General features: G+C 37.3%; 1 protein-coding gene across 2 annotated transcripts in view; it reads right to left on the bottom strand.

The window, feature by feature from the left end:
- Window positions 1–27532, bottom strand: part of CYTH3 (cytohesin 3) — a 52432-nt gene that overhangs the window by 6946 nt on the left and 17954 nt on the right. Inside the window, exons 2-9 of one of the 2 annotated variants that reach the window (XM_055805303.1) lie at window positions 18949–19031; window positions 18321–18385; window positions 17813–17879; window positions 13483–13601; window positions 9600–9680; window positions 7424–7536; window positions 5817–5965; window positions 4904–5015 (exon numbers count right to left, since the gene is read on the bottom strand). In XM_055805303.1, the coding sequence (XP_055661278.1) occupies window positions 4904–5015; window positions 5817–5965; window positions 7424–7536; window positions 9600–9680; window positions 13483–13601; window positions 17813–17879; window positions 18321–18385; window positions 18949–19031 (789 nt within the window). Of the gene's footprint in view, window positions 1–4903; window positions 5016–5816; window positions 5966–7423; window positions 7537–9599; window positions 9681–13482; window positions 13602–17812; window positions 17880–18320; window positions 18386–18948; window positions 19097–27532 lie in introns of those variants that run through there. The other variant, XM_005228955.4, reaches the window with a different exon arrangement.

The following is a 27532-nucleotide window of genomic DNA, read 5'->3' as shown; positions in this document are numbered from 1 at the left end:
CACACGCTGCCTAGAACAACACAAAGTTCCAAGTAGCAAATGACAGTCAAGTTTGCTGAAATTTTTCCTGAAACCACCTCCTCTCTTTGGAAAAGCCTGATTTCCTAAACCTGAAACCTTTTGTAATCATGTTGCAGTTTTGATTAAGCTTTTGTCATGAAACATTTCTCAGCTCCAGGATAGTATAGATGTTGAAGCCAGAAGGAAGATTAAATATTTCCAGCACCGTCCCTCTTATTGCTCCCTTCTCCCTACAACAGCCAGTAGCTCATCAGGTTACAGGACGCAGGTGAGGCATGGGAACAGACCCTAAGTTCCTGCTCCATCAAGCTAGGAGTTAACTCTTCCAGAAAAAATAAGCAGCGAGGCAGGATTTTTTGGTGGGATAAAGAACTGTTCTCACATATAAGTTCCTGCCTCCCCACCCCATTACTTAGTTGCAGCTGTCAACAGCACAGAAACTAATAAGGCTTGAAAGGCAATCTAATCTGTACTCATCAAGTTTGCAAGGGTCACTATACAACATGCACTTCATATGCCTTTACAACGGGCTAAAACCCAAGAAGTCAGCTGATAAGGTTTTGCAGCCTGTAAACACTGTGTGCAAGATTAATGGGTAAGAATTTGTGATAACATTCTTTTCCTTGGCAGAGATTGCTAAACAAAGGGTTTAGTACCATACTTCATAACGTATTCCAACTCCTGGCCTTTTAAAGATTAAAACTGGAAGGAATTAAGTTAGCAGAAGACGATCAAGGCAATCAAGAGTATGAAATCTGTGCACATTTACAGAAATGGAGAGATAGAAACGACGTACTTCTGAAAGATCTAGCCCAGTAGCTAAAATGCAGGCATCTCAAACAACAAAACTAAGCAGCATGGTATCTTGTAGGTGGAAATCTAGGGAAACTACAAGAAAAGGCCACAACAAGGCAAAATGTACAGGAAGAAGAATAAAAACCCTCTTTGCCTACGTAATCCAACATGGGATTATGTTTTTTCAACTCTGGCCAAAGTACAAACTAGAGAACAAGGTAAAAGAAACCACTGATACTAAAAGGGGGAAAACAACTGGCAATGGCTTAGGAAAAATTAATTTCAAAATTAAAAAAGACCTTAAGACTAAAGGAAGCAATGTATCTAAGGTTAGAAAATTCTACCCAGATCTTCAGCATGTTTATATAAAGTTTTAGAGGGGCAAGAGAGGCACACATCCATCAACACCATTTTCTTCTTCTCAGTTCACATAGATGCCACTAGGCAGAATGGACTCAGAACTGTGCAGTTACACAGAGGATTGGATCAAAGTTTGGGTTTCTTTGAAGGAGCTTCCCTGGACCACAACATGAACCACTTCAACCTTGAAGTGCATCAGGTACCAGGAGAGCCAGGCAGGTACCGGGTTCCGACACCCCCTCAAGGACAGAGGTGCTGGGATAAGCGCCACTGGCGGGGCAGGTCCCGATGTGAAGCTTTGGACAATCTCCAAGCTCTCAGTAACTGCCTGACTGGCAGAAAAAAAAATTACCACGATCACGTGTCTGGCCTGAATCATTTCCTCTCCAGTTTGGTGGAATAATGTCACAGTTTCGCTCCGATGAGAAGAAAATATTGTGCAAAACAAGCTGTTTGCCAAAAGCAGCTGTTCTAGGCAAGGAAACGCTTCTCTGTGCAAAACGATCGTAACTTGGGCATTAGGACAGATTTCAAATTACCTTAAAAGTGGATGGCAGAAAATTTCACGGTATCAACACCACTAATAATTATGACACAGAAAAATCTAAAAGCTCATAATGTCTCAAGTAGCTGCAAGCAAGGATTCATTAGCACTCAGCAGCTTTCAGTTTTTCACTTGTAGCATTCATTCTCCTTACATCATGCTTCGAACAACGTAGAACTGAAAGATAATTTAGTTTTACTAAGATAAAGGTGTCTATGTAAAGGTACCAGCTGAGTCTAGATAGATAAAACCAGAATTTCTGTCTGGCTGCCTGGTTTGGCACTTGGACTTAAACAGTCACCTCCAAACAATTCGGAGCAGCAAATTGTCCAAAAAGCATTTTGCACCCTCCCAGCTTTCTAAAATCCAACGCCAGGCTGGAGAGCTAGGGTGGTCTTTAAGGCACACATATTTTACAATACGTGTAAGTTTCATTATATCCATCTCCTGCCCAAAGGACAATCAATATGGTGCCTCAATAAAGAGAGGCACAAGTAGATAAATGGGAAGAGCTGATTATAAGAAATACCAAATACAAGACACTGTCTTGATATACTCAGGGTTTGCAAGTTGTCTTAGTCATACTTGTAGTTCTACATAAAACTGTCTGTCAACTTTTCAGTATTACCACAACTGAGCACTTAAACGCTCATGCAGGAATAGCCTCCTTAGTATTTCAATAATACTGAAATTTTTAGTATCAGTATCTTCCAGAACTGAAAGATATGCTACCCATTTCACAAGAACTGCTTCCCAACAGAAAACTTATTGTAAAAACGCAAACAACATGGATCAAGACAGCACCTTCAACACACAGTTTAGGCCTCCTGGCAAATAAGAAACTCCAAAAAGGAAAGAAGAGACAACGAAAGAAAGAAAATAATAAATAAAAAAAAATAAAAACCCACCAGGTTTATTTCTGGTCAATGCATCTAAGCTAGCAAAATGTATTTGTACCAGTCCAGGTCTGCAGGAAAAAAAAGTCTTTCATGGAAGCGCAGCTTCATGCATTTACGGGCCAATTCACTGGAGGCTTCTGGACATGTTTCATTTCTTTATTCAAATAACCCTCATGCCGTGGTAGTGTTACACACAGCCTTTTCCTGTTGGGTTTTCTGTGCACTGTCTCACCTACACAGTACGTAACGAAAAGCTGGTGTTACTGACTGTGCGCCAGAGCTGGACTGAGTAGAAGTACAGGGTACCTCTCACCGACTCCCAGTCACCTTTTTTTCTTCAGTTTCTTTGTCCCTTTATATTTTATTAGATCTCTTATGTCTTTTATTGACAGCTTCTTCCACAAGGGATGCTGTCACTTCTCTACACACACACACTTGCTTGCACTCTCAGCTCTGCATATGAGAGCCCTGGCAACAGGACGAGAAACCCGCACAGCATGGGCTTATACCCAGCCTCGTGTCCAGAAAGCGCATCTATCTACAGCACCTTGGAAGCTTTTCCAGTTAAGCCAGCTATCGCCTCACGCTACAGAATGAAGAGAAGCTGTAAAGTCATCTTTGAAATTGTGCCAGCTGAGCCAAAACACGACAAAAAGCAAGAGCTTTGCTTTTTTGTGGTTAGAAAGTCAAAGAGCACTATAGCATCTGTAGCGCAGAGGTCAAAATAAGATATTGGAGAGCAAGTGTATGAATTCCAAATGCTTCCTTTTCGCCTCTATTTCCTTCCAGCACTAGCATGACCACCGATTTCCAGGTGCAATCAGCACAGCAGGCCCATGGCTCTAACAAGGCTTTTCTTTCATCGTACTCACCCCCACGTGCCCCCCCCCCCCCCCCCCACACACATCCCTTTTCACACTTCAGTCACTGTTCTCCAGGTGCAGACTTCTTTCTACTTTAAGAGGCAGTTATACACTGAAGTGGCCAACAACTGGCTCTATTAAAGCATATACTGGTGTTTTATAGAAAAGAGGATTATTTAATTGAAAAACAAATGTTAAAATAAAATGTCAGTCTCCTTTATATAGGAAAAAAATTCCCTAAGCCCAATTGAAAAAGTGAATCCCACCAACTGTAGAAGTCTGTAAACGAGGGCATCTTGCAGTGCCAGGAGACTGCAAATGACCTGAGGCTTCTACAGCCCTAAATCTGGGGCTCATTTAAAATTCTGTTGCATAAGCTAAATATATTATTTACAGAAGAAAACAAGCAGGAAAGAAGAGCTTTATAAATGCATAGCTCAAATGTAATCCATCTTTCAATAATCTAATATAACTGATATAAAAGTAACAAAATCACTCTGGAATTCTATTACAAGAGTAAGACATTTTGTTTTCTCCCAGTAGAAATTATTCTTCCCTGGTTAAGTTCTTCAGTGAAGAAAAGTATGCTGAATAGTCATCTTTTTCTGCTTTACATGTAAACACTTTCTTCTTTTGCAGAACACACTCGCATGTGAGCTAGACACTGACATGCCACTCTGTTTCAGAGTACAGCTGATGATACTGTTAGTGACACTGAGTGAAAAAGCAAAATGCTACAATAAATTTGATTTAAAAAAAAAAAATAAAAAGGAAAAAAACAGGAGGAAGGAGGAAGAAAATAAAAGAATGAGCAACTGAAGAAGAGGGCACTGGAAAGCAATCAGATACGTACCTCCTAATGCAGAATAAGCAGAGACAGCCAGTCACAGAACAGAAAGGTGATAGGTCATAGGCCATAAGGAAAACAAGAAGGCACATTTAAACCACTCATTAAAAATCATAGCCAAAACCAAACCAAGAGAAACTCACAAATAATATGGAAAAATAAAGACATACGAAAATAACTATTTGAAGAGAAATCCTTTTTTTTGTGCACAGAAAACTGTTGAAACATCACACAGTTTTCTGAAATGACCTTATGGAGACTTAGTTGTTATTTATCAGTCACAGCATGTGGTAAATACCATATGGTGTTTCCTTTTTGTCACCGAGTTTATATTTCTCATATATCAGAAATAAAACTCAAAAAGTTTGGACCAAGATTGCTAATTTGGATACATAAAACAAAAAGTAAGAACTTTCAGATGTAAAGGAGTTAACTTATTTTGGCTCATACATTTTAAAATACATATTACAAAGTTAATCCTATTACCTTCACAAGAAAGCAGATAAGACACAGAAGCAGCAAACATGCTAACAGCGAACAAACACATAGCAGTGAAACTGCCCTTATAACTAACCTAATTTCAGCAGCCAACCTTCTCTATCTGGATTAAAAAATGTATGCGTTAGATCATTTCCATCATCCTCTGGAATTTTAAACGGCTCATTCTTAATACTTTCATATAAATTCTAGAAGAATAAAAAAAAAAGGAAAAAGACCTCATTAATAAATGCCTAACAGCAAATGCAACCAGGACATCGTACTGCTTCTCAGACTATTTGCATAAAAAAACATAGGAAATACTCTCCGTAAAATCCTGGACCACCCCCTTCTCAATCTTTGTTTACTCCTTTGATTACAATTGATTTTTAACTACTTCATCTATAAACAAGTGCTTCTTTTTACAGATTTTTATAAGCACTCCTAGCAAAGACATTTTTTTCTTTAACTTCAGCATTCAGTATTTCAAAGGTTTCACCTTCAGGTCTCATTTAGTACAAGTTTTGCCAAATGAATCTGGGTTTTCAGAAAACTATTCAGACCATCACACTGTCTTAGAGAAATAAGTACTTTTACTGATATCTCGAGGGACAGCAGGAAGCTCCACAAGACACATGGAAAGACATGAGAAGCAATAATGAAACAATGATTTTTATTGTTTTTTTCCATCTTTCTCTGACTTACCCAGAAATACTACTTCTTTTCATAAGAAACCAATACCACAAGAATTTTGCCATCAGCAAACTACTGAGAGATATACAGAGTGTTTTCTCTGGAATCTCTTCTCCTCAAAAGACTGAATATACGGAGAACTAGCTCAAAGCAGCTGTGAATATCAGAAAATGCTTCTTTCAGCTACTCAAATGTTACACATGCTAGCAAATGTTCTTACTTTCTCTTGACAAATTTGCCTGAGATCTGTTGTACATGCTTCTAAGTTTCCTATTAAAAACACAAAGCAACGCTGTGTCTTACCCAGTCTAACTTACCCTTAGTAATTCTTCTGGAAGGTCTCCACCTTCATTAATTCCACGATTCATAGAAATAAACCTCTCTACTGTTGGTTTATCTCTTACGTTGTGGTTGTGCAGACTGGTATTTAACATAATGATCGCAAATGAAAGCACATAGCATGTATCTGAAATTAGATTTGAAAAATTATTTATCTTCCTATGTGTTGTAGCGCAAACCTGTAAAATTAATATATAGCTCATCATGACTGATAAAGAAACAGGTAGTCAAAAAATCCTGAACACTATACAAGACAGAAAAGTCTCAATTTTTTTCTTAAGACTGTTGAAATAAGCCCAAAAAGAAAAAAATATGTAACCATTCAAATTAAAAGCCAGTATGAGAAAAACAGTACAAGAGAATCCAGAAAGTTTTCTTAACTCTTCGAAATCATTGCATCACCTTGAATTAACATTTTACTTGAAACCGTGAAGTGGTGTTGGGCAAAACATTCTCTGCACAGAGATTCTGCCTAGACCATATTGGTAGATCCTGTATTAGACTTGGTGAATTGAACTCCTACTCAAAGTACTTCCAAAGCTTTTGAGAAAGAGAAAGAACCGTGTCTTCAAAATAGTATCAGAACTGCGTTTAAACAAACTGAAAATGACATGGACTCCATTTCTTGGCATATATGACATGGCTAGTATCACTGAGTAATACTAAGAGATGACAAAGGAGATCTTATCATGTCTCTTGCCATGGTTATGATTATAGCAAATTCTGGGAGAATTCAAGTACAAGATCCTGCGTAAGAAAAAGCAGGATTGAAACCTCTCCACTACATGGAAGAAAAATGTGTTTCCATCTTCAGTCAGCATTTTGTTTTCACTAAGTATTTTCCTCTCTAGCTGCTGCAGACCTGCTTTACATCAGCCTTTTCCTAGCCTATCTGTTCCTCGAACCAAGTGATCAACTGTGTATATAATGAAACAGACCAACAATGCCATAACAGTAGGGCATTCTGTGCCCTGTCACAAAGTTTTGTTAGCTTTTATGACTTGAGTAATTCTAAACCAAGGCATTCAATGGAAAACTGATTTGCATTTCTAAGATTAAATTATTGCTGAGCAGACTGCTAAAGAGTAAGGATATGATCCTCACAACAAAAATGGATTACTTTCTAGATAACACACTGTAGCCACATACAGGTGGACTTGATACACAGATAACGAGGTGTAAAGTCCCTGCAACTGATAAACAAGATTACCCAACCTACACACCTCTTCTGCCTTTAAGCCCCTGAGAATCTTTCTTTTCCAATTCCCAGCCAAAATCTTTGATGACATTTCTAAAGTGTGTTTTATACTTTAATTGCTTAGGTATGTATGAATGCTGATGTTTTTATAAATGGAAACACATTCTGACCATAAACTTGCTCCTGGAAACAAAGCGTAGGATTAGACAGTTGCATATTCTCAGTTCTCAGAAAATGTCTTATTTCACATACTATTTTATCCTGAACTTCCAAACTGGTGATCATCTCCTTGCATCAGATGTAGAAGAACACAGATGATCAAATAAATAGATAAATAAATAAAAATATACATACACTTAAGAATTCCTATTGTTTCCTGTGACTAACCTGTAGACTGGAAGACTCCTGGGTTACAAAGGCAATAGCGTGAAGCAAAAGCTTCCATCATACGATCAATTTTTTGAGCCTCTCCTGGGAGTCTGAAGCTCCACAGAAACTGCCTACAGAAGGGAAGGACAGTTGTTAAGACTCATTTCAATACTTATCTATTAAGCATATATTACTAATAATCAGAACAAAACAAACAAACAAAAAAATCAGCAATGTCTATATAAAACGTCCTAGAAAGATGTTCTGAATCTCTCAACACACAAGTCAGGAGCTATTATAAAGCAACATGCACAGATGGCTAGCCCAGTAATTCAGCCAGCAACACTGCATGCTATCAGGCAAGATAATACGGCCGTTCATATTCTGAGACTCTTTCTTTTTTCCAGACTAGTAAACAATTTTCTGTATGCATCCCATTTTTGTCATGAGAATGCTACGGGGAAACAATCAGCTCAACCCTCCCTGAGTTTCCTGGCTACTAAAAGCAATAAGCCCTCAGACAGACTTTACTTACAATGTGAAAAGACACATTACATAAAATATTTCTGGTAGGGGAGAGAAGCAAGGAATACAAACACACTTAACATCTTTATTTAAACTCATTGAAAACATTTTAAAAATAGTAACAACAAGAAAATGCCCAGCGCTTAGAGAGGTGCTGCCTGTTTAGTGTAAGTCCACCCTACAAGAATCAGACCTAGTTCTTAAAGACTCATGGTATTATCTCAGGAATTTTGTGATATACACAGGAGATCTGTGCTGCTGTTTAGCACCATGAACTGGCACAGCTTCTGCTTTCGTAACTTACTATTTCTACATATAGGTACACTGGAATGCATACAGGACAGAAGTCTTCACAAATTCACTTTTGGCACATTGTGACGCTAAAAAGCTCCAATGAATTTCATCATTTATTCTTTTCTTTTTTAGCAAAAGAATTATCTGAATGAAAACAGTATCTAAACCAGCAAAGTTACATGCTCTGCCATGCAAAACAAGTTCTCGATAGTCCCTGTACACTGGGTGCCGATATAATAACCATTTATTCCTGTCTTCATCAGTTTTCATTTTTAGTACATTATATTAAAGTGTTGCAGGCCATCTTTAGTTTGTCAGCTCTATGTACTGTCTTTTACTCACCTCATGCAAGGTTCCAACCCAGATCACGAATTTTGTAAGCTACCAAAATACAAACATTTAATAGTAGCGACTGCTAAGGAAGAATAAAGTCAAACCTAATGTTAAATTGGGTAAGAGAGGAGTATGAAGCCTCCCAGACAAGCTTCAGTAGCCAGAGAAAAGGCTTCCTTAGCTCAAGCCTCAGGCAGCTCATGTTATCATCACATCACTCAATCATAGCAAAACTGTTCTGACTCCGTATCACAAGGCACTGCACCAGAGACAAAGATCACACAGACATTTCAATTTATCTGGTGTCAGGAGGGAGTCACTTGTGGCAACTAAACTGGCAGAACTGTCTAAATCAACTTAATTTGCTGGATCTATTACAGATTTCCACCAAGATGAGAAGGGAGTTCACAAGGACACTATGCTAGCATCCCAGAGAAATCAAGTAAACTGTTCACTTTGCATGGGAAAAAAGTACACTAAGATACCACACTTTCTTTCACATGAAAAGTGGGAAACTCTGAGGGATGCAGAAAGAAATTACTTGGTCCAAAGTTTACATTTTTGCACTTGAGTATCATCACTGATTATGGCCAGTGGAATTCCAGCCCACTCCACCCACCCCACAAGGAACAAGCTGAGGTGGGAGGAAAGGAGAACCCTGGCAGCAAAGAAAACTGTTTATTTGTTTGGCTTAGGAGTTTGTTTGGGTTTTGCCTATCTCTATGCTAAGACATAAATCAGATCTTCAAATGTCCACATATGGCAGGCATACCAAAGAGTCATGGCTGTGCGTTGGCTGCTTCTATTTGTTTGAAGTAACTGTAAGTTTTCACCTTCAAAGGCAGCACACACGCAAGCAGTTGGAAGGGTTAAAACAGAGCTGTCTCTGCTAACTTGCACAGTAATGCGTATAATTATGCCGAGCCGTAGATCAGCTTTCTGACGAATAAATCAACACAGTGACTCATATGTACGTGCAATTCGATAAAGGAAGCTCAGGTCAAAAAAAAAAAAAAAAGGAAAAAAAAAAGAATTTGCTCACCTTAAGGCTTGTACAAGATTGAGATCAGCGAACTCATGGAGTTCAACAAAAGCCTGAAGAACTTTAATATTAAATTCGTCTCTATAAAAGACAAAAATGGAAATAGACAATTACAGTTTTGAGCTTTAAGGACTTGTTAGTTATCCCTATTTGCTTCTGAGAATAAGCAAGGAAATAAATTATATACTGATCAAATCTAAGATATCAGAAACATTCATTTGAGAGGTATTTTAATATGTAAGACTAGTATTTTGCCCACTTTTGCTGGTAGGTTAGCAAGAGCCAGTGCACTTGAACTGATTTTAGCACTGCTTATTTAAATGACCCAAAACCAGCCTGGCCTTCTTTGCTTTGCATTTATTATTACTGAACCTGCCTTGATATGGGATGATACCCGATAAATTTACCCAGTAAAAAGTCTTTTGCAGAAATTGTCATGAACTCTTAAAACAACAGTTGATACAAGATTCATTTCTTTAGCCATGTAACATGAAAAACAAACTACCCATTTCTTTCCTTTAAGAACAGAAAATATTAAAGTGGCATATTAATTTATGTACAAAGATAAGGAACAGAAATGCTTCAACTGATTGTACCTAAGAAAAATAACAGCTTTTTCAAGGGTTTACTTAGTATGTATTATATTCTTACTCCATTCTCCAAAATTGTTACAATGAAAGTTTACTAAAATCAGAATACGTTTTGAACGGACTTCTTCTCACCTATCTTTTACATTGCTATGTAAATCAAAATTATGCTTTGTTTGATACAAAGGTGTTTAAATGCAGAAGTTACCATTTAAACATTAATGAACACAAAACTATTTGGATGCAGACAGAATTGAGCCTACACCATCCCCAAGTTCATATACCAGAAGCATAAAGGTATATATAATCCTCAGGGTGTGCTTTAAATACATCACCAAGGCAGAATGTTGCGTATCAGCCTCCACCTGAAAATAGAAAGGTGCGCACCCACGAAGAACTGTCTTTGCATTACTGACTGCATAGTCAGACTAACCTGTAACACTCACAAGTAAATACCTCAAAACAAACTACTCATTCATTAGGATGTCCCCATGTTGTTTACAGAAGAACACATCAGCTCTCTCAAGCAAAACGGAGAGATTCTCATCAAATTGAGTAATGCCCAATGCAACTGCAGGACTACTTTATGCTACAGTGGTGTGGTGTAATAGTATAGTAAAAGAGAGCACTTCATGGGGGGTACTTTGCTACTCTAAGCCAAATATTGATTTTGCTTATATATACATAAAGCTGCAGTAATTCATAATTTTAACAGTTGGACTTGATGATCTTAAAGGTCTTTTCCAGCCTAAATGATTCTAAGATATATTAGATTTACACTCTAATTTTTGCTCTTCTAGGTTTTAATGCAGACTGGATTAATAGTGCTATCTGTGCCAGGTACAGTTCCAAAGACACAAGCCAAGTATCAGGAAAGGTCTAGGAAGCCACTTGAAAAATTGAAAGACTTACCCACATATAAAGAAATCTTAAAACTTTCATAGGATGTAGCTCACCCCTTAATTTTTCTACATTTTTAGTATTCTCTTGTTCCATTTTACCATGCACTTTTTTCAGTTTGCTGAGTGCTGTAACACCATAAAAGTTAATAATTTATAATGCTGCTTTATGGCAGAATGTTACACAAATATTTCATTCTGTTGACTATCCTGGTCTCATCTTCAGCTATATTTAGCTAGAATGCAGACGTAATTCGTGATGGGCCCAGAGAGGGAGTGGCAAAGTCAAAGAGAATGTCCTCAGACTCCAAATGCCTTGATAAAAGATCGCACATAACAAAAACTCATCTATAATATGCACTGCCATTTGCATAGCACAAATAACAGCTTATTTCTGAGGTAGTCACAAAAGCAAAACCTAGCAGCTTAAGACCCATCTCAATTGTCACATTTTATTTTATCCCAGGGTATTTATTTTACCTCAGGACCTAAAGGCCTAATATATTCCCTTCAGAGGAACATGAATAAAAATTATTAGGATTCTAGGAAATTAATGTTGCAGTTCGAAGGAGTATGATGAACAAACTCCCCATTCAAGACCTGACTACCTTGAAACTTCCATACACATTCCTGAAAATCAGACTATCATCTCTTCATCTCCACCTCCATTACTAATTGATAAAAGTGAAGAAAAAAAATACAGAAATACCATTAGCTTTTGTATTAATATATTATACCCGCCACAGAAATTAAGAAATATGCAAAAAAAAAAAAAAATTAAAGTAGACTGACTAGGTACGCTGAATAAAAGCTCGTTTTAAAGTACAAAAAAAATTAATTTCTTTTTGACTTCAGCTGCTTAAAATGGATAGGCTGCTTCTGCCTTGTGGCAAAATAGGAGCGGTATGTTAATTTTTTTTCCACTTAAGATTTTATTATCCACTTGATAGATTTATACAAAATTTCCTGATCATATTTGCTATTTGGTATGACCACTACATTTGTCTATTTAAAGTCTTGAAAAATTCAGAGGGTATAACTGAATTGTCTATTTATCTGTATACATATTCAGTATTAAAAAAGGTTGCCCTATGTTTTCAGATTAGACCATAGGGCTGCCCAGCAGCATCCCTGCCAGGAATACAAAAGAACAAGTAATAATTTTTTTAGTTTTAAATGTGAACTGATGAATAGTCACAGAAATATTAATGACTCCAGTGGGCCTGGACATGGGTAAGACCTTTCTCTGCATGAGCACAGGGGTTCTGAGAATAGGGCTAGAAAAACTGAAGTATTTCAGAAAATAATACCACGATAGAACGCAGCTTTCAAAAATGAACACAGACTGCTTTACACAAACTTTGTTACAATTTTGCAATTATGCACGTTAACATGTGATTTTATAATGCTGACTGCCCAAATATTCAAGAGAAACAACATAATGCTGATGTATAAAAAACCTGTGGAAATGTCTACATACACTGTACAGAAACTTCATAGTGAAGATTTATTTTCAAAATATATGTATTACAGTAAGAACTTTCATTAAAACTGTTAAAGTCAAGAGGAAATTGCTGAGCACAAACTGAGCCGTTGATGCTGTAAACAGATTATGGCTGCCTCAAAAAGGACCTGCCAGAACATATCACTACAGGAGTATTATCCTAAATGAGTCAACTTTTAAACATCCATATCTGGCATCTGAAATGGAACATGTGCAAGCACGCAGATACACATACTCCAACCCACTCTTCACTTCTGTCTCTTTCTGCTGCCATTTTCAAAAATCAGCTCCTGGGTTGCACAGCAATGGAAGTAATTTGCATTTTGACCATGTTTTGCAGCAGCATGCATAAATACGCTTGTTGCATGTTTATTGTACTAGGATTGATAAGGATACAGTGTGGCTGCCCTTCGAGACCCTACTTAGTAATGGGAAGTCTACGGTCAGGGAGACTACAACAGTAAAACCTGCTTTTAACTATTGTCCTATTTTAATAAGGAATTTCTTTACTATCCAATTATTGGTAATTGTAAATCACTCCTTGTCTGGGCACAGTATCAAGACTTACCGGAACTGTTGCAATACAAGTCTTAGACATTCCAAAAGCTTATGGTATTAAATTCTGCGCTACAGTCAAATGTAAGAGTACTTTCTCAAAACAGTAAGTATCAATGAATTAAATATCATTCCACAGTGTATCCATTTAAAAAGAACAACCACCTAAGAGAACAAAAAACCTGCCACAATATCGTAGTAGTTTTATGTCCTGCTGAAGCTTTTATAGATGTCAAGATAGTAGAGCAGCTCTCCCATGCAGCCTGTGAAGGTAGTTACTAAAACCTATGAGTGTGCTCTGTAAACTCAAGAAAAAAGTTTCAATATTTTTATTTTACCTTTCACCGAGGTAATCTCCAATTACCGTTTTATTTAATCCTTCTCCTTTATAAAGGAACTGTGCAATGTCTTCCGCAGTGTTCTGCAGGAGGTCATTTTCTATCAGAAACTGTATTCCCTAGGAAGAGCAATTCCAGAGGAAAAGGAATGTTATATTTTCTTTCACAAGCCTTTATGTAAATACTGCTCATAACTTTTGGTATTAATGTAATGACACAGACATATACATAGCACATTGAAAATTACATTAGTCTACAGATTATTTTTTTAATGAAATGGTAAACAATGTTTTTCAGTTAGATAAGCACTATTTAGTACTGGTTTAAAGATTCAAACAAGGGCATATTTTTAAGGCTAGAAGTACTAGGTGGCAGTTTGAATCCCTCAAAAATAGAAGCATCAAATATTCATTGAATAATGATTCCATGTTGCTCTTCAGAGTTAACGTGCAAGATGGCTTGTTCGCAATATTGCATAAATGTCTGCAGGGACATAATCTGTAAAATCATGTAATGAAGAGGTACATAGGCATAACTTAATTACCACCATGACACAAAATAAAGCACCTGTTAGAACCTACAAACTGCAACCCAATACATCAAGCCACTACTTGCAGTGGAAGTCATGGCTGAAGATACTGAAACTGGTTTAAAAGAATTGATGCTGACACCGGGATTTATCAGTGACTTCTGGTTGTGCTGGAACTAAACTATTCACAAAGGACTTGAACTAGACTATTCACAAAGGACTGTTCACAGACCAGTCAAGCTTCTACCATGGAGCTTCTAACAAAGCCAGGAGGAGAGTCTTACCCTGTCCCTCAGTAGGTACTTGATCAAGCCCCTGGGCTCCTATGCCTCCATAAATTACTGGCCCTATAACTGGCACACTCTAGGGATGCCCAGAGAACTTTCTGCAAAGCGGTAAAGAGAGGAGACTGAGAGTTATATAAAGGTTACGCAAAGGATGGAAGGGATGTCATTCCAACGTTCAGCAGGCCATGAGGAGATGGCACCCTTTCTCCCCACCACACACCCCAACAAAGATGTTGCTGTACCTGCTGATTTCATAAAACTGTTAACAGCATCCCAGAGAAAAGCAGAAATAGCAAGCGTAAGTAACCCTGGATTCCAAATACGTACAGAACAGCTTAATAAATTATTCCAAGCCTTTTCTACTAGAATATTTCATAATCTGAAAAACACTGGAAGTTTTTCAATTTCTGCAAATGCAATGTATTTCTTTATTTCACTACAACTGGGAAAACTTACATTACTTCTTGATATAGCATAGAAGGCTCTGCAGTAACATTCAAGAAAGTAATTATGCTTCTGTTTGGTTGATTTTGGTTTTTTTATAATGAAATCATTACCTGCCTGACAAAAAAAAGTCAATTTTCTGACCTAATTTAACAAAGAAAATGAACTGTGATGTTATAAGGCTTGAAGCTCTTAAAAAGAAGTCTGGAATGCAATTCTCTCAAAATAATTTTATCCTCCTTTGAAAACTTCATTTCAGTAACAGACTGGTATTCTGACTCTGACATCTTAATATTTTGATAAGTCATTTCAGAACAGACATGATTTAGTTGCAAAGAATATATCCATTTTATCTGGAACCAGAAATAGCTCAGCATTCCTCAAAAACCATCCCTTCAAAGCTTATTTGATAACTAAGTATTTGTACAAAAAATTCATTTGACTATGAAGCATAATGTGTTTTTCCCTATACCAAGTTACTGAAAAAGCTCTCAGGCTCTGTCAACCAACAGAGAACCTTCCTTCCAACAAACATCAGAAATGGCGGTCGCGGATTCCGTTTTCCAACACTTGGACCCCGTTATTCACACTCAGTGTCAACGGACTGACAGAGGAGTTTCTAAAAACTTGTACAAGTTACTGACAAAGATAACGGACTTGACTAGAAGCCTGGAAAACAAATTTCTGTGCACTGAAACAGATACTTTAACATACTACAAAAATCAAATTAATTTTCCTTTTTCTGGATTTTTTTTTTCTTGGTAGTCTTTTTTTAATTATTCTTAAGAACTGAAAGAACCAGAAGCCAAATAGACAGGAAAATGAATTTGTCTGGGACAACTCCAGTGGCTGGAACAAATGGTAAAATAGGCCAGTCAAACCCTCGTCAACTCCTACGCTATCTTTTGTCTTGATGCAAATTTTCTTTCTATAGACTAACAGGAGAGGGAAGACAGCTGTACTAGTTTGACCTCCCCACACAAGATTCACAGCTACAGAAATATTCAATATTCACTATAAATGCTGCATAATTATTTTAAGTCAGTGTAATGAAATCTGCTTTGGATTTCATCATTTTTACAGTAACATAATCCCAAATTTTGCAGTTGTTTAAACCCTGCCTTTGTCAGAGAATTAATTTTCTGGGGTCAACACAGGCGCTGCTGAATTCCACTGCTGCGAATTTCCAGCACAGCTTTATGTCCTCTGCAGAGGGATTCCTGACGTGTTTTTACAAACTTCACCATTACAGCCCTTCCCACACTAGCTAACCAAATCCAAACAACAAGGTACGTGATACTACACCACGTAGCTTCGTTAAACACAGCTATTTTGAATGAGGGTTTTCTGGGCGGGGGCAGGGAGAATTGCTCTACATACACACTAGAACACATAAAGGTCTTCAAATGAAAGGGGTAAAAGAAAATTACCTCACTGTGTTCCTGCTAAAATGAAAACACTAGATCTCTGTTACTTAAAGAAGAAAACTTGGGGAATTCAGTGCATGTATTATTACCCCAGTTCTTTCACATTCCTAACTCCAGAGACCATCTTCCCTCCCATTTATGAATGCGAAACATCCCTTTTGCAATGACTCCAAGTTAATTCTCTCAACATTAGAGGGATATATGTTTTAGCTGCCTGTAATTTAAAGTAGCAGCTGCGAACAACAAGATGATCTAGCTTTACTGCAGTCAGCTACTGCAGGCCACCACTGATTCACAGACATGACTAAGAAATTACTACTGTAAGTCTGTTTACCACATTTAAATTATGTTACAATAGCAATGCAGCCACAGCATCTATTCATAGAAACTATCTCACCCAGCAAGGACAGTAACAAATAATAGTTAATACTGGAATAAAGGCATCTGACATCATGCAGCGACTTTGCCACCAACTTCTAGGACACAAAAGAGTTGGAGGACAACAGCAAACTACCAGGATATTTGGGGGTATTCTGCCATCAACAGAACAGCAGTTAGACAGTCAGCAAAATGGAAAAATAAAAATAAAAGACATGGTCAGCAGCTTAAAAAGGGTTCTATATATCAAAGTATTTGAGTGTTTCTGGTAAACTGAAAACAGCCTGAAAAATAATAGTCATCACTGTACTTGGAACATTACAGAAAAGCCACCAAAATGTAATTGAATTCAATGCAATTGGAAAGAAAACACGTAAAGAACACAGGAAAAAAATACGCTAAACAGTTTCCAAAAAGACCTTAAAGAACACTCTTCACAAATTTAAAATGGACTCTCAATTACAAACAACAGAAGGCAGTAAAACAAAGCAAGGAAGCTGTAAAATGAAAAGTAAAGGCAAAAGGTCAAATATATCAAAGCATCTCTTTTCAATATCTCAGGGGAGGTCTGTAAGAGAATGTGCAGGTCCATGAATTGTCCAGAAAATTAACAATTATTTAAGAAAAACAGAGGCACTCCAGAGATACGAACTACTACTTGGCTAAATGCACAGTAAACTTCTTGAAACTGGTACCGAGTTTCTACCTGCAGGTGTTAAGTACAGTCATATAAGTACACATATATATGTATACAAACATACAGATGTTCATACATGCCTTTTTCACAAATAATTTAGATATGCAAATATAAAAGTCTGTATCGGAACAAATTAAAAAAACATGTTAAAGATATTCTGGAAGAAATAAAAATAGGGCACTAAAAAAAATAATATGTATGGCCACACTAATAACCAAACATCACAATGTTTTTAGAATGATATTTGAGATATCAACATAGAACACCTCTATCAAATACAAGTAATCTTTCTGCAAGCCAGTTCAATCAATACCTGACCTATCTGATTATCGATAAATAACCTCCATTATCCAAAAAGATTTGCTTAAGTGAAAAAAGTACACGACTGGCAAATGACTAATGACTGCTGCTAATTTAACCCTCTGCTCAGTGTGTTACAGGATGTACAAAGAAGGCCTGTGAACTTGCATTATCAGAGATACCTTCTTAAAACATGACTGTATTTGTCATAGATCACATTACAAGCAGGAACTTCATCCCTGACAAGTGGAAAATAAAAATTCTCTACCTTCTTAGGGTCCATGTTGAACTTCTTCCTTCCCATGGCTATTTGCTTATTTCTTTGTGTAGTTTTGCTACACAGGGAGAAAAGGAAGAAACAATAAGCAGTTATCAGTTGCTCTTTCAACTGTTGGATGAGCTTCTCTCAATTTGTATTTTGGCTGCTTTGTATTTTCTATTACAAAACCAAGACATTCACTTTTTATAAGGGGGAGAATTCTGTTACTCTTTTTCAATTCCTTCAAGTGATTGCAGCTTCAGAGAACTCATTATCATACTGAGATAAATCATTATCAACTGGACAGTCTAAAATATTACATTCCATCCAACATACTCTCTATTCAAATAAATGACACACCTGAACAGGATCAAGTCAGGCTTTATAGACTTTGTAACAGACTGAATAAAGGCAATCCAATGTTTGTTTAGCCTTATAAAGCTATTTTTATTTGTTATTCCTGGAAGACCTGTTCCAAGGTCTTACTCAATCGTGACCATATGGTACTATTACTTACCTTTCTTCTACACTAGTCAGATTATCAATTTCTGTCATAACCTCAGCAATTTCAAATTTTAATCTCTGCCAAAAGAAGGAAAGACAATACGTTAACCTACATTAAAACACTTTTTGAAATCATCTATCATACGTTAATATGATAAATTAGATTTTGGTTTTTAGTATTTGCTAGTCACCTGAAGAAAAGTGATGAGTCTTGCAGGTTCCTTAGATATTTAGCTTAAAGATTTTACCACAGCTGAATGACTTGAACACATGGATCTAACTCCCAGTGTGTGCTCACGTCAGAGCACCAAGACCAAACTGCCATTACCAATTTCAGTGTAAGATTCCTTTACCCAGATTTCTCACTCACTCCTATCCTGTAAATCTGCTGTTTCATGAGTTCCTGATTACACAAATCAGATGTGTACATGTGCACAAATTATGTTACATAAATACAGAAGTTACAATTTTTAAAAGTACAAAAATGATGCACAAATCCTATTTATTATCAGTACTATTTAGCTTAAGCCATTTATATGCTTTTAAAACCATTACCTGGAATTCATACCTAGGTATGCAGTTTACTATAATTTAATCTACTGAAGCAGTCATCTAGGGATCTTTACAGATAAATCAGTTACCTCAATATCATCAATCAATTCTTTTTTCCTGCGACGAATATTTAAAAGCTCTTCTCTTTCTTCTATGGAGAGGTCATCAGGCACTAGAATAGAGGAAAATGTACAGACTTTTAGCATTTGCAAACATACCTCATCACAGAAAACTGAATAAACCTGATTAAGAAAAGTAAATTTACTTGAAACATCAGGGCAGTATTTTTTTAGCTGGGATCATTTTCAGGAAAGGAAGAGGGGGGAACACCCCAAAAAAACCCCAAACCTAATTTATTGGAATTCTACTTTACAGAATCATAAGTAACGTAATTGAATGACTTAGGACAGAACCTATCTTTAAAAAGAAAGCTAGACAATCAAAGGAAACTTGTTATCATATAGTATGTGGAAAAACTGGGATCTACAGCTTAATTGCCAAATTCAATTCCGATATCATTCCAATGATTTCAGTAACAGACCATGTTACTGAATTATGTAAATGAATTATGATTCAGAAGACATTATTATCTTTCAGGGGGAAAAGCCAAAGAATAGCTAAAGCTAAATGCAAGATGTGTATCCTGGTGCTGATTTCAGACATCATCATTTTGGCAGTACCCCTTCATTTGGTTGCTTTGTAGAGTAGAGATGCAATGCTACTAACACCAGCTACTTTCCATCAGTAGGATATACGAATAAATAAAGTCAGAATCAGTTATTTAACACAGTTTATCACAACCATCTGGTTTTGTATACCATCATTTAAGTGAGTCTGAAGTATTTAAGTCAACACTAGGTCTCTTCTTGGCTATGCTAAAACAAATGTTACCCTGTTGATAAAAATTAGTTGCTACTGAAGATGTAAACATGTTTCTATATACAGCTATGGCTGTCACTCACTCACTCCATAGTCTCTGCCTGACAACCAGCAAACACGAGAAGTTATTCGCACGAAATCTCTGCTTTTCTTGAGCAATTATATTTTCCCTAGCAAGAAACTACTTTGAACAGAGATTACTCTCACTCACTCGTACGGCACTAGACATGAACCACAACTATTCGCCTCCTTTGCAATGATCCTACAGCACCAGTTCTAATGCTACCCACTTTCTGGAAATAGCTCCTTAATTATAGAACAGCTTTTCCTTCTAGCTCAGTAAAAGGGAACAACAAAAATAATGATTAAGATATTCAGATGGTTCTGTCCCAACAGCAACACAGAACAGATGCAGTCATTTGGGATGGCAAAAGCGGTTTCCTCATGTCACATACACATGTTAACAGGCCACAGCAATACGATCGCAAGCAAAAGGTTCAGCCCGACAGGATGTTTTTTTAAAGACACATCTGAAACACAGCCTCTGTTCAAATCTTAACAATGAAATATATTGATTATTTTCAACGTCCAGTGGTTAAGCTCCTTTCCTTTCAGGATACAAATCATAACATCAAATCCAAATGGCAACAGGCCTGTTAGACATGAAGTAATTATGGAAAATGAGCTCATTTAACTACTCCAGATACAAACATGATTAAATTACTTCCAGTTTAGGAAATGCAGTCTTCTGTTGAATGAATACCAGACTTCAGGACGTTCACCTACTTTTTGCCTTCGTCTCATCAGAAACCCACCCACTCCTAAAACTTCTTTGCATGCAAATACTGGTAAGATTCTTTTCACATCAAACCTTATGAATACACATGCCTACACCAAATCTTCGTCTTATATGTATACTCTAAGATCTTAAACTATCAAAAACTCAAGAGATTGTATGACTACGCACACTATGTACATACACATACCGCAAATACTTCAATTAGTTAACTGAGGACTGACAATAAAAAAGACTGTTACCCAGCATTTAATAAAAAGGCAAACTGTGTGTAATCAATCACTCTCTTAGCTAAGAAATACACTCAAATATCCTTAAAGCACATTTGCAGTGTTACATCAGTAGATGAAATTAGATTAAAATTTTGCAGCAGCAGTATTACTAAGAGTTCTTAAATTTTTAACTTTTTGCCACTGCACACGTTTTGTTAACTCTCACCTTCACTGGCAGTTGGAAATACTTCATCAGAACTCAAACAGAAAGTAATCTTTAGAGTCCTAAATATTTAGAATTCATAGATGGTGCTTGATTTTTCTTCAAGTTGAGTTACAAAATCTCTGTATTAGCTGTTATCACAAACTCTTCCCAAAGCGGAACGGCAGCGAGTGGTACTGCGGTTTTACCTCCCTTACATTAGCGTCCAGTGAAAGCTCCTTGGGACAGGTTTTGAATACCTACCAGAAGTGAAATTGCTATATGGAATCAACACTAATTGTGACAGTCTTCTATGGTCAAGCAACCCACCAAAGAAAAGAAATCAAAACACCTCTATCTTTTTCCCACAGCACCCAAAGACTGTCTGCTGGGTTTTTCCTTTCCTCTGATGACAGCTGCAGCAGACAACAACCCTCACAGTACAATTAATGATGCTGTTAGAACAAAAAGGAAATAAACTAAATGGGAGTCAGACTGCCTTTTGCATTAGGAAATAATGCCAAGTATCTATCTGCCAGGTACAAGACAAGAAAAGCCTGCTAGGAAAGAAGATTCTGCACTTGGAGAGAACTTGGAAGACAGCACTTCAGAGAAAACTGCACATTAACACAACATCTTTAAATAACAGTATTGATATCAGAGGCAAAATATTCCAGTACTTTTGATAAGAATAAAAGAACCAGTATACAACAGAGTCAGGGTTACAGTACTGCTCAGCTCCCAGAAACTATCAGTATAGTCAATATTTTACTTCTACTCACACCACCAGTAGAGAGAAAGAATGATTGACTTGTCAGGATGACTCCTAAGTGCACTGTCTAATCATCACCACAAATTGGCATGTGTGTGATACACGAAGACGTTTGCCCTAGTCTCATCCTTCTATCGGTTGTGTATCATCACTGCCTCCCTTCTACAGCATTGCTGTTTACGCTGATATGAAAACTTACAAATGGGAACATGAACTCGCCAAAAAAAAAAAAAAAAAAAAAAAAAAAAGGTTCTTAAGAGACTATATGTGGCGTTACAGCTTGCAAATTCAGAGGGTGATGGCGTCTGCTCCAGGAGGCTACACAACTATGTCTATTGTCCATGTTGTTTCAATTCTCTGTCTTGAAACAAATTTTAATAATATCTCTGTGTTTCAATGAAGGCTTCTGAAATACTAACACTGGAAGATGAGTCTACCTTACCTGAAAGGAAGGAGAGAATGGAAGATACTTGACTGCAGCTAAAAACAAAACAACACACATCGCCCAAAAAAAACCTCTGCTAACACTAAAGGGCATCCACCATTAGTTAAACCTTTTCCTTACAAGTAAGGAGAAGTACTGACTGACTCTGCATTTTTCATTTCAACCATTCTTTGCTTTTCACGGGTCCCTAATGATTCAAGAACACCTCGAAAACATTAAAACCCCTACAATCCTATTTCTACATAGACAGTGTTTCCTCAGTGTCAGACTCAAACGGCAATCAGTCCTTTTAACGAGCATGAGGTGCCTTATGCAACCTGAAACACAGAGAACAACAGTGAGAGCCTGAAGATAATTTTCTTTGGAAGCAAAGGGAGTTGTGGTGCCCAGGTATTCCTAGAAAACTGAATAAGCACATTGAGTATTTCCATCTTGAAAAGAAAAATATTCATTTTTTTTATTTAAAAAATTTGAAAAACACCATTGAGTTTATCAAGGCTGATGTTAGATTCACGGCAAGCAAACAGGAGATCGAAAATGGCTGATGAACAACAACAATGCATTAAAACATCTTTACAGCTGTAAGCGAATATTGCAGATGGTGAGTGACTATCTGCCCTGGCAAGACCCCATCCATAAGCCACCTTTTTGACCTCAGCAGCTAGAACACTTCTGCTTTTCCTAACATAATCCTCACACAGAAGACCTCATAGAGTGCATATTTGTTCATTAAGACAGATTTTATAGCTGCCCTGAGTCATTTCCAAGTCTTTTGTCCTTCACCAATCTAAACACAAAGTAGACAGGATGGGAGGAGTTAGCAGGAACATTTAAATACTAAAAAAGAACAAAAGCATTTCAGTATAGTGAACAAACTGCAGCTGCAGCATGCTGTCATGCTATCTTCTAATCTTTAAATAAAGACAATGTTCTAATACTTGCGTGAAAACTTTTTAGCTTACAGGGAGAGTGCTTCCTTTTTCTAAAACTTCAGTTTCAGCTACTACTAAACAGAATATACAATATACAGACTGATATTTTATTTAAAGAGGAAAAAAGTTGTTGGAAGTACTTCAACAATTGAAGAGAAATGCTCTTGGCCAAGTATTAAGAGATGAAAACACACCACCATATATGTTGCTACTCCTGCTGCTACCAACAAAAAAAAATAAAATTAATATATTCCAACTTGGCCTTCAAAAAAATAAAATATATTCCAACTTCTCTTCAATTACTGTAACAGATCTAAACATACTTAAATGAATTTTGTGTGAACACACACTTGTTGGAATACACGTTTAATACAGGTTTGTTTACTCTAAATGTGTTAGGAAACAAATCCAAACAAAAACCAACCTGTAGCTTGTCATAGAAATCAGTATATCGTCCTGAGCTTGTGATGTCACTTCGGTAAATAATTTCCCACTACTGATAACCCAAGTACAGTATCCAAACAGGAGCATTAGCCCATAACCGTGACATTTACCAACATGTAAGAGGCATTTTTGAGCACGCAGGCACCAAAAAAAGAAAAGCCTTTTCCAGATTGAGAAAGAACTGCAACAGATAGACTTGCAAATAAAAGTCCTACAGGTTAGTGAAAATTAGGAGCAAATCCTGTGACAGGAGACAAATCTAGTACTTTCCAAGTCCGTACCACTGATACCTTCATCTTTTTCAGTAGCAAAAATTAAATCCTTTTCAGCTCTCCAATGGTACTGTATGAACCAAAACTCATGCGTTTGAATTTCTTTTACTTACTACCCTTTCCACCAGCAGTCACCAGCCAAGGTGTAGAGCGATCTCATTCCACCACTTCAACTGACTTCAGAGTTGAATCTCTCAAGAGGACACAGTAAAAATGACAGCCAGCAGAAAGCAAACATCTAGCAGTATCTAAGAATAGACAAAACACTAATCCTGTAACCCCACTTATGAAGCAACATAAATCCCTGACTCTCATTGCTCAACTAACTTGATTTCATAAAGACAAATATTTTCCTTCTTCCATGTCTGCCCCAAATTGCTGGTCTCAAGTATTTCCATTCCAAGCAAAGAACAATTAGATGGAATTTAATTTTGCTGCAACTAAAGAATCTTGCAAGTGTAAAGATAATTTATACAACACAAGGCTTAAAACTAAACAAACCTATCGTCACCCATACACAGAATGGGTAGACATGTTTCTTCTGGCCTTTAAAATAACACACATTCATCTCTGAGAACAAATGTGATTGTCTCAGGACATCTGCCTCAAAGGACATTCTCAGGCTAGTCTCTCTTCCTTTCCCCCTACACGGTCCCTTTTTTAAAACTTAATTATAGGAACATTTTCCAGCTTTGAGATGAGATATATAAACAAAGCTGTGACCACTTGTGACTATTAAAAATTCCATAGAAGTTTTTGTAGGAGGACGTCCTCCTCAACAGATTTATTTCACAGTGCAAAAACAAACTATATCTGCATTAAATTCAATCAGTAAAACTAGCTGGATTTGATTGCTTCCTTCTTTCAACTACCTTACTGCATTAAGCTCTGCTATTCAGTCACTGCTGAATATGTTCTAGCATAGGAGCGATCACACTTCCATTAAGAGGGGAAATAATCCTGCACACAGTATCCTTTCACATACAAAAAATGACCAGTCAGTGGTACGAGGAATTTAGGACCGAGTCCATGGCTTGCAGAGTTATTTTGAGAGTTTTCAGTCACAAGGGACACTATGGCCAGAAAGCACGTTAGTGGCCAAACCCAGACGAGAACCTCAAACTCACTTCCATCATTCTCATTGTTTAGCTGCTGGAAATCACACCATCGCAAGATGTTCCTGCAGCATTTTTCACTCTAGGATAAGGAGATACCTTACAGGCAAGTTATAGTGAAGATACTGTCCTTCTGCACTTCTAATACAGGGGTGGGGGACACAACAACCCTAACAATATTAATCCTCTTACCCCATTAAAATGTTTTCAGGAATTTAGAGGAAACAGTTTCCCTCTGACATAACCCACTAAATCTTCCAGGGTTTTAAGTTTTTTTTTTTACTTCCGCTGCAAGGTAGATTCAAGTGTGTGTGGGTTTTTTTTTTGTTGTTGGTTTTTTTTTTTAAAGAATAAAAGCATAAACAATTGGAACTATGAAATACATTTTTATTCTATACAGGAAAAGAGACAGCAGGGTAACTGCACTGCCAAGCGTGAAATCATCTCGTGAAAAACAAACAGTATTTATTATAATCCATAAGAATGACTTCAAGTAATGCAAGATTTTGTGTTTGTCCTGGTCAGAAATAACCATATATAATTCAGTAAGTGCTAACATTGCTAGCCAAGCAGAAAGTATGCAGTTCCAAAGCTGTGCCAAACCAGGGTCCAGATAACGGTGATTTAAAGCAGGGGATCCAATCCACACATTTTACCCGCCTCCCAAAACACATTTAATTTCAGCTGTCACACATGGAAGAGTGCTGCCTCACCATGGTACCTGCAAATAAATATGCTTCTGTCTATAAAGTACAGACCACAGTAAATGCATTTCTTGAACCTGACAGGAGCTCGCAGCGAACAACTGCAAAACTGCGTATGTAGATAGATAACATGAGCAGCAACAGCTGTGTAGTGAAAGAAAAAAGTATGAAGGCCTTTCATAGTTCTTGCATGAGCTGCTAACTGTTAGTTGCCCTTCTTAATGGCACTGAAGCACAAATAGGTACTTCACAACTTTCACATCTTCACCTTGCCACACAGATACACCCAAAGGAAGAACTGGAGAGACATCTACCTTGCTATTTAGCTCCTAATGATGCCACTGACACAGATACTTGCCCTTTGAAAGCAGTGTGTATTTACGTTAATGAATACTTCTTTTTTACTGTTCATGCTGTTATTTTTATGAACAGGCAGTACTGAAGGCCACAATTAACATTTTATTTACCTCCCTTACATCTTCCATTCATCAATGTATCTTATTTCACCATTTTGATATATTTTCATTAGGAAACCAAGTGTTTTGCAACAACAAAGAACCACCTTCAAGCAAATAAAGAAGCATTACCTGGGGAGAAAGAAAAAACACACAGGGACCAGCTCTGAGCAAGATTTCACAGGTAGCAAGCTGGTACCGGCTCCTGTATGTTCCTGCATCACTTTGCCGCTTGCTGCTCCCAGATACACGATCCTGCCCGCATCCTGTTTTTCCGGGTTTGTCTCTTCCCAGTTTAGTGGGCCAAATGGTTACACAGAGATCACAGAATTGCCCAAGCCAACACAAGAGGCCAGCAGAAACCCCCTGGCAGCTGGGATGTACAGAGGACAGCAAACCCCTTGACACCAGCCAGCCCTAAAACCAGCTTAGCTCAGACCCCAAAACGCCACCCTTGCTGTGTTCTCTAAATCCCAGAAGTAGTTCAACCTGATATTAAAAATAGATAACTGTGGATTTCCTTTTAGAAGTATTTTTCTTTTTAAGTTGCTCTACACTTGCTTCAAGATCAGAAGATGCTTCTAGGCCAACTTTTCTTTCTAAAATATGTAAATACAGATTACTGAATATGAAAAGAAACCTGAGTTTAACTTAACATTCTCTTACTCAAATACGTTAATACTTGCATTAATAACAAAGTGTTAAAATATGCATGCCCACACATATTTAAGAAGTACAGAAAAATTTTATGCTAGCTAATGTGGACATTATAAAGGGAGATGTTGGCCACACCATAGTGGTACGTGTTTCGGGGAGGGTTACGAACAGATTAGCACAGATACAGGAAGTACTATCCAATATAACACATGCCTTCATTAGCATCAGTTACCAATCACTATTCAAGACATCTGGTGAATCACCATTTTGATTACAGTGCTACAGCTATACACTGTCACTTATACTACCATCTTAACATTATAGTCCTCTTTCAACAGGGAAAACAGTAACATCAAAGTAATGAGAGACAAACGTACTACTTCACAGTGCCAAGCACCGTAAGTAAAGATGCACAGTCTTGCATTGTCTTGCTGGTTTAGGGACAGTGGTGCATTTATATTGCCTTAAAATTTTCTTACTTCGCTTTCAGCCTTTTAACAAAATGACTGCATCTCATTCCTCTTCCCCACAGTGAATAATGGGGAGGGGTGATCTGAACCAGCTTTGTGTATAACACAAAGTAAAAGCTGTATAAATACAGATATTACCCTTCCGAAAATAAAGAGGCCTCAAGCCTTTTCTTTACACTGCATCACATCAACAAAACATTGTCAAACAGAATCAAATTTCCCCCACCCCAATATGTATGCTGCAAGGCAGAGTTCAGATAAACAATTTTGGGACAACTCAGTAATAATTTTCTCCCTAAGGAGCACTTAATGTGCAAA

This window comes from Falco peregrinus, chromosome 5 (assembly GCF_023634155.1).
Source record: "Falco peregrinus isolate bFalPer1 chromosome 5, bFalPer1.pri, whole genome shotgun sequence".
Lineage (NCBI taxonomy): Eukaryota > Metazoa > Chordata > Aves > Falconiformes > Falconidae > Falco > Falco peregrinus.
This window is presented reverse-complemented; position numbering and strand designations above follow the sequence as displayed.